The sequence below is a fragment of the Strix aluco genome, unplaced genomic scaffold, assembly GCF_031877795.1.
Source record: "Strix aluco isolate bStrAlu1 unplaced genomic scaffold, bStrAlu1.hap1 HAP1_SCAFFOLD_136, whole genome shotgun sequence".
In the NCBI taxonomy this organism is placed as follows: Eukaryota; Metazoa; Chordata; class Aves; order Strigiformes; family Strigidae; genus Strix; species Strix aluco.
In genome coordinates, this window is record NW_027436665.1 from 52,226 (window position 1) to 68,077 (window position 15,852).

At 66.9% G+C, this 15,852-nt stretch overlaps 3 protein-coding genes across 6 annotated transcripts; 2 read left to right on the forward strand and 1 right to left on the reverse strand.

Moving 5' to 3' along the window:
- Positions 1–23: 23 nt before the first annotated feature.
- METTL25B (methyltransferase like 25B) lies at positions 24–2,671 on the reverse strand. 4 transcript variants are annotated; one of them, XM_074814115.1, is made up of 7 exons: positions 2,392–2,671; positions 1,883–1,998; positions 1,522–1,809; positions 1,382–1,444; positions 574–1,307; positions 306–493; positions 24–226 (listed from the first exon to the last, which is right to left on the reverse strand). In XM_074814115.1, exons 1-7 carry the CDS (start codon positions 2,669–2,671, stop codon positions 45–47), a joined length of 1,851 nt encoding a protein of 616 aa, XP_074670216.1. In that variant the 3' UTR covers positions 24–44. The 4 variants fall into 4 exon arrangements, with proteins under 4 accessions (XP_074670216.1, XP_074670218.1, XP_074670217.1 ...); XM_074814117.1 differs by having other exon boundaries at positions 1,883–2,017; positions 2,392–2,419; XM_074814116.1 differs by having other exon boundaries at positions 1,883–2,094; positions 2,392–2,419.
- Positions 2,670–5,240, forward strand: ISG20L2 (interferon stimulated exonuclease gene 20 like 2). Its single transcript, XM_074814119.1, has 3 exons — positions 2,670–3,281; positions 3,649–3,849; positions 4,255–5,240. Exons 1-3 carry the CDS (start codon positions 2,670–2,672, stop codon positions 4,366–4,368), a joined length of 927 nt encoding a protein of 308 aa, XP_074670220.1. The 3' UTR covers positions 4,369–5,240.
- A 4,310-nt stretch (positions 5,241–9,550) lies between these two features.
- Positions 9,551–15,211, forward strand: CRABP2 (cellular retinoic acid binding protein 2). The gene is made up of 3 exons (XM_074814114.1): positions 9,551–9,732; positions 12,011–12,192; positions 15,092–15,211. Exons 1-3 carry the CDS (start codon positions 9,663–9,665, stop codon positions 15,209–15,211), a joined length of 372 nt encoding a protein of 123 aa, XP_074670215.1. The 5' UTR covers positions 9,551–9,662.
- Positions 15,212–15,852: the final 641 nt, after the last annotated feature.

The following is a 15,852-nucleotide window of genomic DNA, read 5'->3' on the forward strand; positions in this document are numbered from 1 at the left end:
CCCAACTCCCACCGAGCCCTTGGGCTGTTCAAATCCCGGTTTTATTATGGTTTGGGGGGGCTCTGCCCCTCCCTGGGGGGCTCTGCCACCCCCGTGTCCTCGTCCTCGCTGCTGTCCTCGTCCAGACCCGACAGCACCGCGCCCAGGGGGGTCCGTGCGGCCACCAGCACCAGATTGCGGGGGGAGAATCGGGGGTCGAAGAGGGGAACGAGGGCGCACGGGAAACCTGGGGGGAGAGTCGGGGGGGGGTCGGTACCGGTAACGCCACCTCTTCCCGTCACCGCCGCGGCGGCGGCAGCACCCACCTTGCTCCCGCAGGTAGAGCAGGCGATCGAGGAGGATGAGGGTCTCCACCAGCGGGGCCAGCAGCAGCGTGAGGCTGAAGAAAGCCACCACTTTGTGCTGCTGCTCCAACATGGCCACCACGGCCTCCGAGTCCAGCGGGACGGTGGCCGGATCCAGCCCCACGCGGGGCAGCCCCAGGCGAGCGTATCTGTGGGGTAACGTCACGCTAGAGGCCAAGCGAGGGGACAAACACACACAAAAAGGGGTGTCCCCGCGCCCCAAACTCACTGCGGGAAGGTGAGGGCGTGCGATTTCTTCACCGTCTGCACCCCCGGGCGCTTCTTGCTGGGGTCGGCCGCCCGGATGAGGGTCTCGAGGACGGCGCGGTAGCAGTGGGCGCGCAGGCGCCCGCTCTCCCCGTCCAACCGCCCCGCGTATTCCTCCAGCGCGTGGCAAGCGCCTTCCCGTGCCCGGTAGGAAAGTTGGTGGCCCGGTAATCCGGCTACCCAAGTGCTCAAGGGGTAGCCAAGGGGGCAACCGAGAGGCGCGGGGGCCGTGGATAGCTTCATGTAGCAGCAGGCCACCGAGGCGACGGCGGCCACGGAGGGGCTGCGGACGAAGTGGCGCAGCAGGGCCGGGCTGAGGTCCCCGCAGGCGTGCAGCCCCGTCACCAGCACCCGCGACCCCCCCTCGGACCCCCCCACATCTCCCAGTGGGTTTCGGGCAGCGGGGCCTGACCCCGGAGGATCGGGGGGCAACAAGAATTCCCCCCAGGGAGCCCCCGGGTCCAAGCGGCCGGCGACATGATGCGGGCCCCGGGGGGTGAGGGGAGATGGGGGGGGGTGGGGGCGGTTCCGGCGGCGCCGGGGGGGCCCCTCGTTTCCGGGTGGCACCCCCGTTTTTCCCAGCTCCCGCAGCAGCTCCTGGTCGAAGCGCTCCGCCATGGCGGCCAGGCGGCCGTCGCCCTCCAGCGCGGTGACGGATAAGCCGAGGCCGAAGGCCAGGAAGCGCGAGAGGTGGCCCTGAGGGGGGGACACACACACTCAGCTTGGGGGGGGGGGGGCGCATACCCCCAGGGCCCCCCCCCAGTTCCTACCTGCCCCGCTCCGACATCCACCACGCGGTCGCAGGCGGTGGCCTGGCTCAGCCGCTGCAGCAGCTGGGGGGAGAGGAGAGGGTTTGGGGGGGGGTCTGGGGGGCCTGCGGGGGGTTTGGGGGGGGCAGGGGGGCACCCACCTTCCCCAGGCGCCGGATCTCGTGCTGCTTTTTGGGCTTGACGTGGCGGCGGAGCAGCGGGTGCAGGCGGGCGCTCTGGCAGGGGGGGCACGGGGACCCCCCCGGGTGGCCCCGGGGGAAGGCGAGGGCCCGGGTGGCGGCGGCGAAGGCCAGGAGGGAGAGGGGCCAAGTGGCCCCCGGCCCCCCGTGGCCCCCCAGGAGCCCGGCCAGCTGCGGGGGGGTGGCGGTGGCCAGGGCGGCCTGCCAGGGTGGGGGGAGCTGCGCCCACAGCCCCTCGGTGAAGAAGTCCTGTGGGGAGGGGGGGTCGGTGGGGGGGACACAAAGAGGGGGACACGTGGGGGACAGCCGTGGGGACACTCACGATGATGTAGGCGTCGAGCAGGGGCCGGTAGAGCGTCAGCAGGCGGATGATGTCGGCCGCTCGCTGCTGCTCCCGCTGCAGGGCCAGGTCTGGGGGGGCGGCCGCCATGGTGGCACCTGGGAGGGGGCGTCAGCCCTGGGGCGTGTCCCGGGGGAGGGGGGTGTCACCCCAGGGATGCGACTCCCCCCTCCCACAGCCATGATGTCACCTGGCTGTGATGTCACCCAGTGAGGCAGCCGTGACGTCACCGGGCCATGACATCACCCAGGGCTGCCACCGGCCCTCCCGCAGCCGTGACGTCACCGGGCCATGACGTCACCAGGCAGCTCGAGCAACCCTCTCGACGCTCCGCCGCTGGGCAGCGCTGCCGAGCAGTGACGTCACGCCAGGCCCTGACGTCACCCGAGATGTCAACACACACACCACCCCCCCCCCGCCGCCTCCTCCAGGCCGCCCAGACCATCGAGTCGCCCCGCCCGCGGGCCAGAGCGGCCCCACGCGCCACTCACCGCCCGGCCCCTCCGAGTTCCCGCCGCGCCTGCGCACTGGGGCCGCGTCGCGGGCGTATGACGTCACTGCGCCCGGAGGCCGCTCCGCTGCGGGGGCAACTTCCGCTTCCGGGGCGCGGAGGTGGCGGGAGGCGGGGGGGGTGCGGTGCGGCCCGGTGACAGGGCCGGGACCTCGGGGGACACCCCGGTGCTGAAGCCGCCGCTCCCGGCCCGGCCCGGCCCGCTGGGGGCTGTCGCGGGGGGTCGTGGTCCCCCCCCCCTCGGTGCCGGGGTCCGTCATGGCGGATTTGCTCCTCAACGTGGACTTCGCCCCCTCCGAGCGCCCCAAGAAGAAGGAGACCGGGAACCGAAAGCATGAGCGTTTCCTGCGGCGGCGGCGGGTGCTGGAGCGGCGGGGAGTGCTGAAGCAGAAGCAGCTGCCGGTGGCTCAGCCGCTGCCGCCCGGGAGGGGGCCCCGGAAGAAGCGGGGCAAGAGGCAGGGGGAGGCCGGGAGGGGCCCGGAGAAGCCGGTTTCCCTCCAGCCCAAACCGAACCCCAAAGCGACCCGGCCCGCTGCGCCCGTGCAGAACGGCTCCAAAGGGACGAGGTTTCCCTTGAAACCGAAGACGCCGCCGGTCCGTGGCCCGGCTAAAAAAACCCCAAAAGCCCCCAATGGTTTCCCCCCGCAGCCCCGCAAACTGGTGGCCATCGACTGTGAGATGGTGGGCACGGGGCCCGGCGGCCGCACCAGCGCCCTGGCCCGCTGCAGCATCGTGAGCTACGGGGGCGACGTCCTGTACGACCAGTACGTCCGTCCCACCGCCCCCATCGTGGACTATCGCACCCGCTGGAGCGGCGTTCGGCGGCAGCACATGGCCAACGCCGTCCCCTTCGGCAAGGCCCAGCGAGAGGTGCGCCCTCGCCTGTGTTTCTGAGCGGGTGGGGGGGGGATACACAGGGCTGGGCTCTTCATCTCGTGGGGATTTCGGGCTGTTTGCGGGGTTTGTCAGGCCGCCGGGGCTCGGCAAGAGCTGCCCGTGTCCCCGTTTGGCCTCTGAAACAGAGGAAGCGTCTCCCCGCGCTGCCGCCGCTCCCGTTCAGGCCCGCGTCTTCACACCGACCTGCTTCTCCCCCCCGGCAGCGGGGCAGCCCCACAGCCCTGGGCGCAAGCAGCACTTCGCTGTGGGGCAGAAACCCCCCGCGGAGCGTGGAACAAGCTGCCAGGGTGTCTTATAACCCCACCCCACCCTCCTCCAACTTTCATCCTTCCCTCCTCAGATCCTGCGCATCCTCGCCGGGAAGATCGTGGTCGGCCACGCCATCTGCAACGATTTCAAGGCGCTCAAGTACTTCCACCCCCAAGCGCTCACCCGGGACACGTCTAAAATCCCTTTGCTGAACCGTAAGGGGGGTTTTCCCGAGAACGTCGCCATCTCCCTGAAGCGCCTCACCAAAGAGCTGCTGCACAAGGACATCCAGGTAGCTCGGCCGTGTCCTCCTCCCCCATCTCGGCAGCTGCCACAGGGTGCCGCTGCGAGGCCGCTCCCTCGGCCGGGAGCTCCCCACGCTCCCCCCGAGAGCTGGGGAGCAGCGTGGGGATCCCCCCCTGCGCCATATCGGTGACAGGAGGTGGGGAGGTCCATCCCCAGGGGAAGATCGAGTTTTCACACCCCATCCTCAGACCAGGGTGCCCCAATTTCATCTGCTGCTGCCAGTCCTGGAGCAAAGCAGCCCCGTGCCTCAGTTTCCCCTTCCCTGGAAGCCAGCCTGCGGGAGGAGGGACCCCTCAGCTCAATCCTTGCAGTGTTAGGGGGGCTTTTTCTTGCTCAGCTGGTGTCACAGCGGTGGCTCAGGCTGTGCCCACCCCATCTTTGTCCCCAACAGGTCGGGAAGAGCGGCCACTCCTCGGTGGAGGACGCCCGAGCCACCATGGAGCTCTACAAGGTGGTGGAGGCCGAGTGGGAGCAACACCTCATGCTGAACCCCGAGAAGGAGTGACGGCCCCACAGCCCGATCCTGCACCCCAAAAGGGACCCAGAGCCCACGGGGAGGAGCAACGAGCGCTGAGGGGCCGCTCTGTCCGTCCGGGCAAGGTAGCGGGGACGGACGGACGGTGGGAGCGTGGAGCCGGGTGCGCCCGTCCCTGTGCCCCCGACGTGCCTTGTTACGCTGCTGCTATTTCGCTCCATCCTCCCGCAGGGACGTGGGGGAGAGCTGGGGCCAGCCTGTGCCTTCCCGGGTTGGGGTGGGGGGGGTCTCTCTCAGATCCTGCCCCCCCCCCCAGCACAGCTCGGTGCTGCCAGAGGTGCCGATAACACCGCGGGGCCACGGGTCGGGGTGGGGGGGCGGCGTCGGGGCTCTGCCGGCTGCGCTCGCCCCGAGTACGGGCCCAGTTCCGTGGGGGAATCGGTGCCGGCGGGGCGGGGGGGGGGCTCCTTCCCCTCCCGCTTCTTTTTCATCTTGCAAAACTACCTCTGACAAGGAACCGCCGAAGGGCTCCGGGCTGCCGCGGGGGTGTGGGATCGGGCAGCGCCCGGCGGGGCGGGCTGCGGATCCTGCCGGAAAGTCCCCGCTCCCATGTTGGAGCCGGTTCCCCCCACCACACACCCCCTTGGTGATTTCGGTGCCGTCTTCCTCGTTGCATAAGCGCTGCAAGCGCGGGGGCCAGGACGAGCCCGGGCACGGGGAACCGGTGTCACCCCCTTTGCGGAGGCCGTGTCCTTCGCAGCTGCCTCCCAACACCGACGTGGTGGTTGTTCCCTGAACTCTTGAACGTGCCCCGAGTTCTCGATCCGCCCCGGGGGCAGGGGGGGGGCTGCTTTGAACTGAAATGTTTATGTACCAAATCCCAATTAAAAAGAAATGATTAACGAGCCTTTCCTTTCGGCGGGGGTGTGGGGGGATGGAGAGGAGCTCCAGGCCTCGGGGTCGACGCTCGGCTCCGCGGGCGGTTTCCCTTCCACCTTGTTTGAACCAAGCGGTTGCCCCCCCCCCCACCTTGGCAAGGTTGACGCCCAAACTGGACCAGGAGGGGGAAACTGGGGGGGCTGGGGTGTCCCCGGGGACACCCCAGCGCCTCAGCCTGAGCCCCCAGGGGACTCGGAGGGGTTCAGCTGCCGAGCCGGTGCCCTCCAGGCAAGCGCTGGGTTTGCGGGCTCCGAGTGGGCCCCTCCGGTGGCTGCTGTCAGCCCTCACCCGTCACCTGCCAACATCTGCCTCCCGGTGACCCTCCTCCTCCTCCTCTTCACCCCAGGGATGAGCTGGCCCCATCCCCCTGCCCAGAGCTCGTGGGGACCCCCCTACCTCACCCCGTTTATTGGTTAAACCGCGGGGTGCTGGCTGGTCCCCGAAGGCCCGTGGTGGCCAAAATGGCTGAGCCAAAACCCAGGCTGCTGGCCAGCCCCGTGCACGCGGCTCCTCCTTGTCACCTCCTTCGTCACCGCTGGGGCCAGGACCGGTGCTGGTGCCGGTGCTGAGCCAGCGGCCGCCTCGGGGGCTCCCTCCCGCCCGCGCTAGGCTGGATGCGGCCCCACGGGGCGGAGTGGGGAGGGGGGGGGGGGAGGCAGCGATCCCCAGCCCCCGGCGCGCGTCACATTTTCCAGCCTTTCGGCCTGTTTACGTGGCCACGCTCGGCTCCCGCTGGCGGAGACTTGTGGGGGGGGACGGGATTTGGGGGGGTACAACCCCCACCCCTCTCCACCCTGAGCCCCGTGGCCGTTCCCCTTTTCTTTGGGGTTTAACGACAAAAATCGGGGTCCCTCTGAAGCGTGTCAGGGAGGGGATGTCTGAACATCCCACAGGGATCTTGCGGGGTGTTTTGGGGCGGGGGGGGCGCAACTTTCCAGCGCTCTTCCCCCCCCCCCCACCCCAGGGCCTGCGTGTGTGCCCGGTCCTGCCTTGCACGTCCCAGGAAGGGGGGGGGGAAGCTGTTAGAGCCCCCAAATCCAGAGGAAGGTGAGAGCCTTTGTGTCTGGGCCGGGTTTGGAAGCGATTAGGGGGGGCTTTACGAGCTGGGTTATAAATGGCCGGTCGTTAAAAGTTGGGTTTTTTTTTTTTTTTTTTACGTCTTTTGGAAATGAGAAGCAGGCGGCCGGGCCCCAGCTTGTCGGCAGATGCTGGATAACGGCCGGCGGCTCGGGGTCGGAGCTTCATCCCGCTCTGGGACCCCTTCGGCCACGAGCCGGGGGTTGGGGTCCCGTCGTGCCGGCAGCCGCCGGCTCAGCGGAGGAGGCCGTGGGGCGCGTGGGTTCCCCCCAACCCCCCAGCCGGGGTCCCCGGCGGCCGCTGGGCCGGGGCAGGGCACGGTCGCGCCGTCCAGCTGCGTTTCATTTCCGCAGCGGCCGTGGCCGTGGCCGGGGGAAGGCGGGAGGCGGCGATGGGGTGGGGGGGGGGCTGCACCCCGCCAGCTGGGATGGATTTGGTGGAGGCGATGGACGAGCTGCCCTCGCTCAGCCGCACGCCGCGGCGGGGGGGGATCGAGGTCCCCGAGCAGCCACGTTCCCCCCCCACGAGGGACTTTGGGGTGTTTAGGGACCCACGGGGGTGCTGAGGCAGGGAGGGAGCCGTGTCCAGGCTGGGGGGGGGCGCAGCGCTCTCTGCGCTCAGAATTTCTGCGGTTTGGGAGGATTTTTGCCGGGAAGGGGGGAGAAGGGCAGCGACGGCCGGTGCCAGCTGTTTCCTCGCCTGCCTCCGCTTCTCCCGGGGAACCCGTGGCCTTCCCGGGGCTCACCGGTTCTCCCGGGGGGGGGGGTTATACCGTGCCCACCCCTGGGCTTTCCCAGGACGGGAGGGAGGGAGAGGAGGGTGGGGTGCGAAGGTTTTATCCGCCCTTCCCAGCAGAATCCCTTCCAGATGTGGGGCTGCCGGGGCCGGTGTTCGTCACCCCGCTGGGTCACGGTGTCCAGCGCAGCCCCGGCGTGACAAAACGAGGGGTCCCCGTGAGGATGGGGGGTGCCCCGGGGTGGGGTGGGGTGCAGGCAGGTCCCACCCCACCCCCCTCCACCCACTTCTGCAAACGGGGTGCGTTTTTGTTTGTTTTTTTTTTTTTTTTTTTCCCTCCCCGCTTTCCCCAAACTTGGAACAAACATCGCTCCCTCCTGTGACTCCGTGACGGGGGGGACGCGGCTCCCGCACCCCTGGGGTGAAGGGGTTGGGGTGACCCTTCCCCTGCACCCCCTCCCTGAGCCCCTCCGGCTCTGCCGGGGGGTGCAGAGAGCCCCGTCCCCTGTCCCCTGTCCCCCCCGACACCACGTCGAGCATCTGAGTCGCTGTAGGTGAGGTTATGTCAGCTCTTTGTTATAAAAATCCTGTTTTTCGGGGGATTAGACTCGCTGCAAGCCAGAACTTGGCTCCGCAGCGTCGCAGACGGGAGATTTTGGGGGTGAGGGAGGATGTGGCCGGGGGGGTGACGGTGACTCTGGTGGGGTGTTTTCACCCCAAAACGAAGCAGAAATCTCCCTCCTCCCATTTCAGAGCTGCCGATGAACCAGAAACGCCATTTCTTGCTGAGTTTCGGGATGGCGATGGCCGGAGCCGGCACCGCGACACAACCTGCCCCACGCGGCACCTTCCTCCGGCTGTTTGCGGGGGAGAGAACGGCCAGAAAATAATTCATCACACTTTACCCGGACCCGATTTATCAGGGGTTTAATCTAGCGTTAGCAGTTAATCTTCTTGCTTTCCCCCAGGCCCGCAGCCAAAGCAAACCTCCCGCAGCGCAGCGAGAGCTGCCGGCCGGTCCCAGAGTTGGGGGGCGACGCAGCTCCCCCCCCGCCCCATTCCCTGGCCGTGCACGCCTACACGTGTGCACACGCGGTGTGCGCAGACCACACACGTGTGTGTGTGTGAAAGCGTGGCCGGGTGCGTCCTAGAAACCACGACACGTCTCTACTTACCCGTGTCCACACACACACGCACACGTATGTGCGTGCGGGAGCACCTGTGCGCTGCGTGCACACGCGTGTATGGGTGGCTGCACACGTGTGTGCGAACACGCGTGTGCCCCTGCTGTGCCTCCAGGCGTGCGCACGCCCGCGGGTGCCCACCCGGCACCCAATTTGCTGCTGGTTTGCGAGAGGGTGCAGGGCTGGGCAGCTCCGTGTCCCCAGGGCAGATCTGGGGCGGAGGGGGGGGGACGGGCAGATTTGGGGGGCACAGGCAGCTCTGGGGGGGTGCAGGCAGATTTTGGGGGGATGAAGGCAGCTCTGGGGGGGTGCAGGTAGATTTAGGGGGGTGCAGGCAGCTCTGGGGGGGTGCAGGCAGATTTGGGGGGCACAGGCAGCTCTAGGGGGGTGCAGGTAGATTTTGGGGGGATGAAGGCAGCTCTGGGGGGGTACAGGCGGATTTAGGGGGGTGCAGGCAGCTCGGAGGGGGGATTCAGGGAGGTCGGAGGGGTACAGGCAGATTTTGGGGGGATGCAGGCAGCTCGGGGGGGTACAGGCAGATTTTGGGGGTGGGGTGATGTGGGCAGTTCAGGGGGTGTGTGGGCAGTTTAGGGGGATACAGGTGGTTTGGGGGGGTGCAGGCAGCTGGGGGGGGGGTGCGGGCAGCTCAGGGGGGGATGTGGACAGTTTGGGGGGTGCAGGCAGCCGGGGGGGGGGGGTGCAGGCAGCTCAGGGGGGGATGTGGGCAGTTCGGGGGGTGCAGGCAGCTGGGGGGGGGTGCGGGCAGCTCAGGGGGGGATGTGGGCAGTTCGGGGGGTGCAGGCAGCCGGGGGGGGGGGGTGCGGGCAGCTCAGGGGGGGATGTGGGCAGTTCGGGGGGTGCAGGCAGCCGGGGGGGGGGTGCGGGCAGCTCAGGGGGGGATGTGGGCAGTTCGGGGGGTGCAGGCAGCCGGGGGGGGTGCGGGCAGCTCAGGGGGGGATGTGGGCAGTTCGGGGGGTGCAGGCAGCCGGGGGGGGGGGGTGCGGGCAGCTCAGGGGGGGTGCGGGCAGCTCGGGGCGGGGGGGGATGTGAGTAGTTCAGGGGGGTGCAGGCAGATTCGGGGGGTGCAGGCAGCTGGGGGTGCCTCCACACCCCCCCCGCGGGGGCAGATCGGGGCGGTGGGGGGGGGAGCTCCAGCCGGTGCGACCCCCCCGCAGGTGAGCGCGGAGCCCCCGGGAGCGGGGCCGGGGGCGGAGGGGGTGGGACCAGCCCGGCAATAAAACGGCCGGCGCGGGCGGGACGGGCCGGGACGGGCCGGGAGAGCGGCGGGGCCGGTGCCGGTGCCGAGGGAGCGGCGGGTCGCTCGGTGCCGCTCGGTTTCCCACCCCCCCCTCCTCAAACCGGTGACCCCCCCGCTCCCCGGTAGCCGCGATGCCCAATTTCTCCGGGAACTGGAAGATGAAGAGCTCGGAAAACTTCGAGGAGCTGCTGAAGGCGCTGGGTGAGTGCGAGCCTCCCCCCCCCCCCCCCCCAAAAAATCTCGCACCCCCCCTCCCCGGGGCTGCCTGGGGGGGGCGGCAGGGGAGTATTGGGGGGGGGTCCTGCTCCCCCATCTCCCATCCAAACGCCTCCTCCAGCCTGGGGGGGGGGGGATCGCGGGGCCCCCCACGCTGCTCCCCCTTTTCACAAAGCCCTCGGTGCTGCTTCTCCGCTGGGGAAACTGAGGCGGGGGGGGGGCCGCAGCGTGTCCGGCTCCCGGGGGGTCCAACATGGCCCCTGCGGGTCCCCCCTCCCGCCTGCCTCAGTTTCCCCCCCCGTGGTGGCCCCCCCAAGTGCAGACACCCCCAAATTCCTGCCACTGTCACGCCCCGACGGCTCCCTCCCCCCAGCGCCCGACGCCCCAAAGGGACCCGATGGGGGGGTGTCCCCAAAACCCCAGACGGGGGGGGGGGGGGTGTCCCCAAAACGTCACCTCGCTGCGGGGGTGCCCCATCCTCACAGGGCTCATTTTGGGGGTGTGTCCGTCCGTCCCCCCCCCCCCCCCCCGTCTCCCACCACGGTGCCGTGGCCCGGCCGCAGCGGGGTTTGGGGGGTAGGGCGGGGGGGGTCATGGGGCCAGGACCCATCGCAGGGGGGGGGGCACAGGCTTGGGGGGGGTCCCCGGGACTTTGGGGCAGGGCCAGAGCCAGCCCCCCCCCCCCCCCTGCTCCCCTCCGCCCTGACCCTCTCCTCGCCTGCCGGGGAGCTGCCGGAGCGGAATATTTTCCAGGTTAGGGGATACGTAACAAATATTTCAGTATAATTATCACTTTCTTGGATTTCACTCCCCTCTCCCCCCCCCCTCCTCCGCCCCCCCCTCGCCCCCTCTCCCCCCCCCCCTCCAGCCCCGCCGGTGAAACTGGCTCAGAGAAACCTCAGCAGGAAAATAAATCTGCCAGCCCGCAGCGAGCCGCTTTCCTTTCCCACGGCGCAAGCGGGGGGCTCCTGCCCTTCGCCACCCCCCCGGCCCCCCCTTTCCCCCCCCCCCGGGCCTTTCAGCAGCTTTGGGGGAAAGCTGATACCTCCGGCCCCCCTGGGCGGAGGGGGCTGGGGAAGGGGGGTGGGTGTCTGCTCAGGACCCCGACTCTGGCTGCATCATGCCCCCCCCCCCCCGGTCCTTTTGGGGGGGTGTTTCTCTGCGTGTGTCCCCCCCCCCCCGCTCCGTGAGCATCATGTGGGGGGGGCTTGAGTCAGCCCGTGGGCAGGTTTTGGGCACCCCCAGGGGTGAGTCAGGCTTCGGAGGAAGGGAAGGGACCTGGGGGGGGTGTGGGGGGGGGCCCCACAGGGACGCGTCTGTCCCACCCGTGTCCCCACGGTGGGGCTGGGACTGTCCCTGTGGGAGTGTGTCGTGTGTCGTCCCCCCCCCCATCCCTGTGCCGGGGCAAGGGGGGGGAGCCCCTTTCTGCAGGGACCCTCTCTGGGGGTGCAGGGGGTGGTTGCTGGGTCATCGCCCCTTTCCCCGGGGGGGGGGGGTGGGGGGCGCTGGCTGGGTGCCCACACCCGCAGCTTCGGGCTGCCGGAGGGTGACAAGGGAACAATGTCCCCAAAGAGCAGCTCCCCGGGGAGGGGGGGGGCGGGGGGGCTGGCCCCGGTGACAGCCGGGGGGCTCGGGGACGTGATGGATGAGCCGCCTCGGGGAGCGGGGACAAAGCCCCAGCTGCCCTGCGGAGAGCGGGGGGGGGGGGGGGCGGGGGGGGGCTGCGGGGGGGGGCCACACACACCGTGGGGGACCCTTTGGGGGGGGTCACACAGGTCACCAAGGGCGAGCTGCGAGCGGGCGCCTTGTCCTCGCCGTCACCCCGTGCTGGGGGAGCCCTCGCCCCCCCCCTCCCCGCGCACCCTCATCCCTTCCCCGGGTGCATCCGGCATCGCCCCCCCCCCCAGGTAACAAGAGCCAGATGTGGCCCAGATGTGGCCAAGGCGGGGGGAAGTTCATTACATCCCCCCCCCCCTTCCCCTTTGGGTTGCCCTGAAGCCGCCCCGCAGCGCTCAGGGGGGTGTCACAGCCGAGTGGGGGGGGGCGAGGCTTTGTGTGTGTGTGTGTGTCCCCCCCCAGTGTTCACCCCCTCCCCTGTCCCCAGGCTTTGACAGGGGGTGAGGGGGCCACAACCAGCCCCGGGGGCCACTTAACCCCGGAGGCTACGGGTCACCCCGCGGGGAAGGGGCAGCTGCGGTGGGATTTTGGGGAAGGGGAGTTGGGGGGGGGGGAACACCTCGACGCCTCCATCCCCCCTCCCCAGGCGTCAACATGATGCTGAGGAAGATCGCGGTGGCGGCGGCCTCGAAGCCGGCGGTGGAGATCCGGCAGGACGGGGAGAGCTTCTACATCAAAAACCTCCACCACACGGTGCGAACCACCGAGATCAGCTTCAGCGTCGGGGAGGAGTTCGAGGAGCAGACGGTGGACGGGCGGCCCTGCAAGGTGCGGGTGGGGCGCGACACGCGTGTGCGCCGGGGACACCGCTTGGGGGGGGGGGGGGTGTGGAGGGGGTGTGTGTGCACAGGCCCGTTGGTGCGTGTGTGCGGGTTTTAGGTGAGGGCAGGAGCGGGTTCAAGCACACGGAGGCGTGTACAGGCGTGCACACGTGTGTTTGTGCGTGCACTACGTGTTGCATGAGGGCAGGAGCACATGCGTGTGCGTGCACGTTTGTGCATGCACATACGTTTTGCACGAGCGCAGGAGCGGTCACTCATGTGTGTTCATGCGTGTAGATGTGTGTGCATGCATGCACACACGTGTGCATGCACACATGTTGCACGAGGGCAGGAGCACATGCGTGTGCCTGCACGTGCCTGTGCATGCACAATACGTTTTGCACGAGCGCAGGATAGCGGGTCACTCATGTGTGTTCATTGCATGTAGATGTGTGTGCATGCATGCACACACGTGTGCATGCACACATGTTGCACGAGGGCAGGAGCACATGCGTGTGCCTGCACGTGCCTGTGCATGCACATTACGTTTTGCACGAGCGCAGCAGTCACTCATGTGTGTTCATGCGTTGTAGATGTGTGTGCATGCACACGTGTGTGTGAACACATGTTGCATGAGGGCAGGGGCACACGTGTCTGCGTGCACAGGCCTGTTTGTGCATGCACACACGTTTTGCATGAGCGCAGCAGTCACTCATGTGTGTTCATGCGTGTAGATGTGTGTGTATGCATGCACACGTGTGTTTGTGCGTGCACACATGTTGCATGAGGGCAGGGGCACACGTGTGTGCGTGCACGAGGCAGCTGTTTGTGCATTGCACATATTTTGCACGAGCGCAGGAGCAGTCACTCGTGTTGTGTTCATGCATGTAGATGTGTGTGCATGCACACGTGTGTTTGTGTGTGAACACATGTTGCATGAGGGCAGGGGCACACGTGTGTGTGTGCACAAGCCTGTTTGTGCACACACATGTTTTGCACGAGCGCAGGAGCAGTCACTCATGTGTGTTCATGCATGTAGATGTGTGTGCATGCACACGTGTGTTTGTGTGTGAACACATGTTGCATGAGGGCAGGGGCACACGTGTGTGTGTGCACAAGCCTGTTTGTGCACACACACATGTCTTACATGAGGGCAGGAGTGGTCACTTGTGTGTTCATGTATGTGGATGCATGTACACACATGCACACACGTGTTTGTGTGTGCACACATGTTGCACGAAGGCAGGAGCACAACGTGTGTGTGCACACGCCTGTTTGTGCATGCACACACGTTTTGCACGAGCACAGGAGTGGGTCACTTGTGTGTGTTCATGCATGTAGATGCGTGTGCACACATGTGTTTGTGCATGCACACATGTTGCATGAGGGCAGGAGCACACGTGTGTGCCTGTAAATGCCTGTTTGTGCGTGTACACAGGTTTTACATGAGGGCAGGAGCAGTCACTCGTGTGTGTTCATGCATGTAGATGCATGTGCACACATGAACATGTGTGCTTGTGCATGCACACATGTTGCATGAAGGCAGGAGTACACGTGTGTGCGTGCACATGCCTGTTTGTGCACACACACATGTTTTACATGAAGGCAGGAGCACTCACTTGTGTTCATGCATGCAGATACGTGTACATGCACGCACATGTGTGTTTGTGCATGCACATATATGTGCAGGAAGGCAGGAGCACACGTGTGTGTGCCCGTACACGCATGTTTGTGCACATACACATGTTGCATGAAGGCAGGAGCAGTCAGTTGTGTGTGTTCAAGCACACAGATGCACATACACACATACACACGTGTGTTTGTGCGTGCACACATGTTGCATGAAGGCAGGAGCACGTGCATGCACACAGACACGTGTGCACATCTGCATGCACACGTGTGTGCACGCTTGTGCACGTCCATATCTGCGCACACACACACGTTTTGTATGAGCACAGGGGCACTCCCAAGCCCACACACACATGTCGCTGCACGCACACGTATGTTTTCCATGAGAACAGGGACACTCCAACCCCGCACACACATGTCGCTGCACGCACACGTATGTTTTCCATGAGCACAGGGGCACTCCCAACCCCACACACACATGTCAGTGCGTGCACACGTATGTTTTCCATGAGCACAGGGACACTCCCAACCCACACACACGTGTCGCTGCACGCACATGTATGTTTTCCATGAGCACAGGGACACTCCCAACCCCACGCACACGTGTCAGTGCACGCACACGTATGTTTTCCATGAGCACAGAGACACTCCCAACCCCGCACACACATGTCGTTGCACACACACACGTATGTTTTCCATGAGCACAGAGACACTCCCAACCCCACACACGTGTCGCTGCACGCACACGTATGTTTTCCATGAGCACAGGGACACTCCCAGCACCCGCACACACATGTCAGTGCGTGCACACAGATGTTTTCCATGAGCACAGAGACACTCCCAACCCCACACACGTGTCAGTGCACGCACACATATGTTTTCCATGAGCACAGAGACACTCCCAACCCCACACACACATGTCGCTGCACGCACATGTATGTTTTCCATGAGCACAGGGACACTCCCAACCCCACACACATGTCAGTGCGTGCACACGTATGTTTTCCATGAGCACAGAGACACTCCCAACCCCGCACACACGTGTCGGTGCATGCACACGCGTGTGCACCCCCCCCCAGAGGCCTGGCCCCTCTCCCTGCGCCCCCTCCCCTCCCCGCACCCCCCCAGGTCCCAGACGCCGCCGCACCCATCCCCTGGGGGGGGGGACACACACGGACGGTGCTGCCCGGCGGGGGCTGCGCGGGGGATTTTTGGGGGGGGGGGTGTGTGTGTGTGTGTGTCCCCCTCAGCGCCCCCCCCTCTCCCCCCCCCCGCAGAGTTTGGCCAAGTGGGAGAGCGAGAACAAGCTGGTGTGTGAGCAGCGGCTGCTGAAGGGCGACGGGCCCAAGACGGGCTGGTCCAGGGAGATGACGAACGATGGGAGCTCATCCTGGTGAGGGGGGGCTAAACTGGGGGGGGGGGACACACACACCACCCACCCCCCCCCCTCTGCCCCAGTGCATGCTGGGAAACTCCCATGGCGACCCCGGCCATGACCGTGACCACCGCTCCTCCTTGCAGACCATGACGGCCGATGACATCGTCTGCACCAGGGTCTACGTCCGGGAGTGACACCCCCGCTCACGACCCCCCCCCCAGCCCTGTGTGTGTGTCCCCCCCCCCCCCCAGCCCTGTGTCCCCCCCCCAGCGTCCTGTGTCCCCTCCCCAACCTGTGCCCCCCCCCAGCCCCCATTACCCACCCCCGCGTCCCCTCCACTCCCCATGGGGAAGGGGTTGCACCTTACATCACAACCCCCTTTTTTTTTGGGGGTAAAACACAGCTTTTTTGTCCTCCCCCCCCCCCCCCCTCCACGAGGGTCTCTTCGGGGGGCAGAAAAATCTCCTTTTCCGGCCCCATTTTTGCTGCAGACAAAGCGCCCCGGTTTTTGGAGAGGCGCCGGGGCCGCGGCGGGGGGTAACGCAGCCGCCTCCCTGGGCCCTTGGGTTGGTTTTAACTGGTTTTGGTTCACTTTTATTTTTTTTAAATTTTTTTAATGCAGCCCCAGGCCCTCGCCCTGCGCCGGGGCTGCGCTCGCTC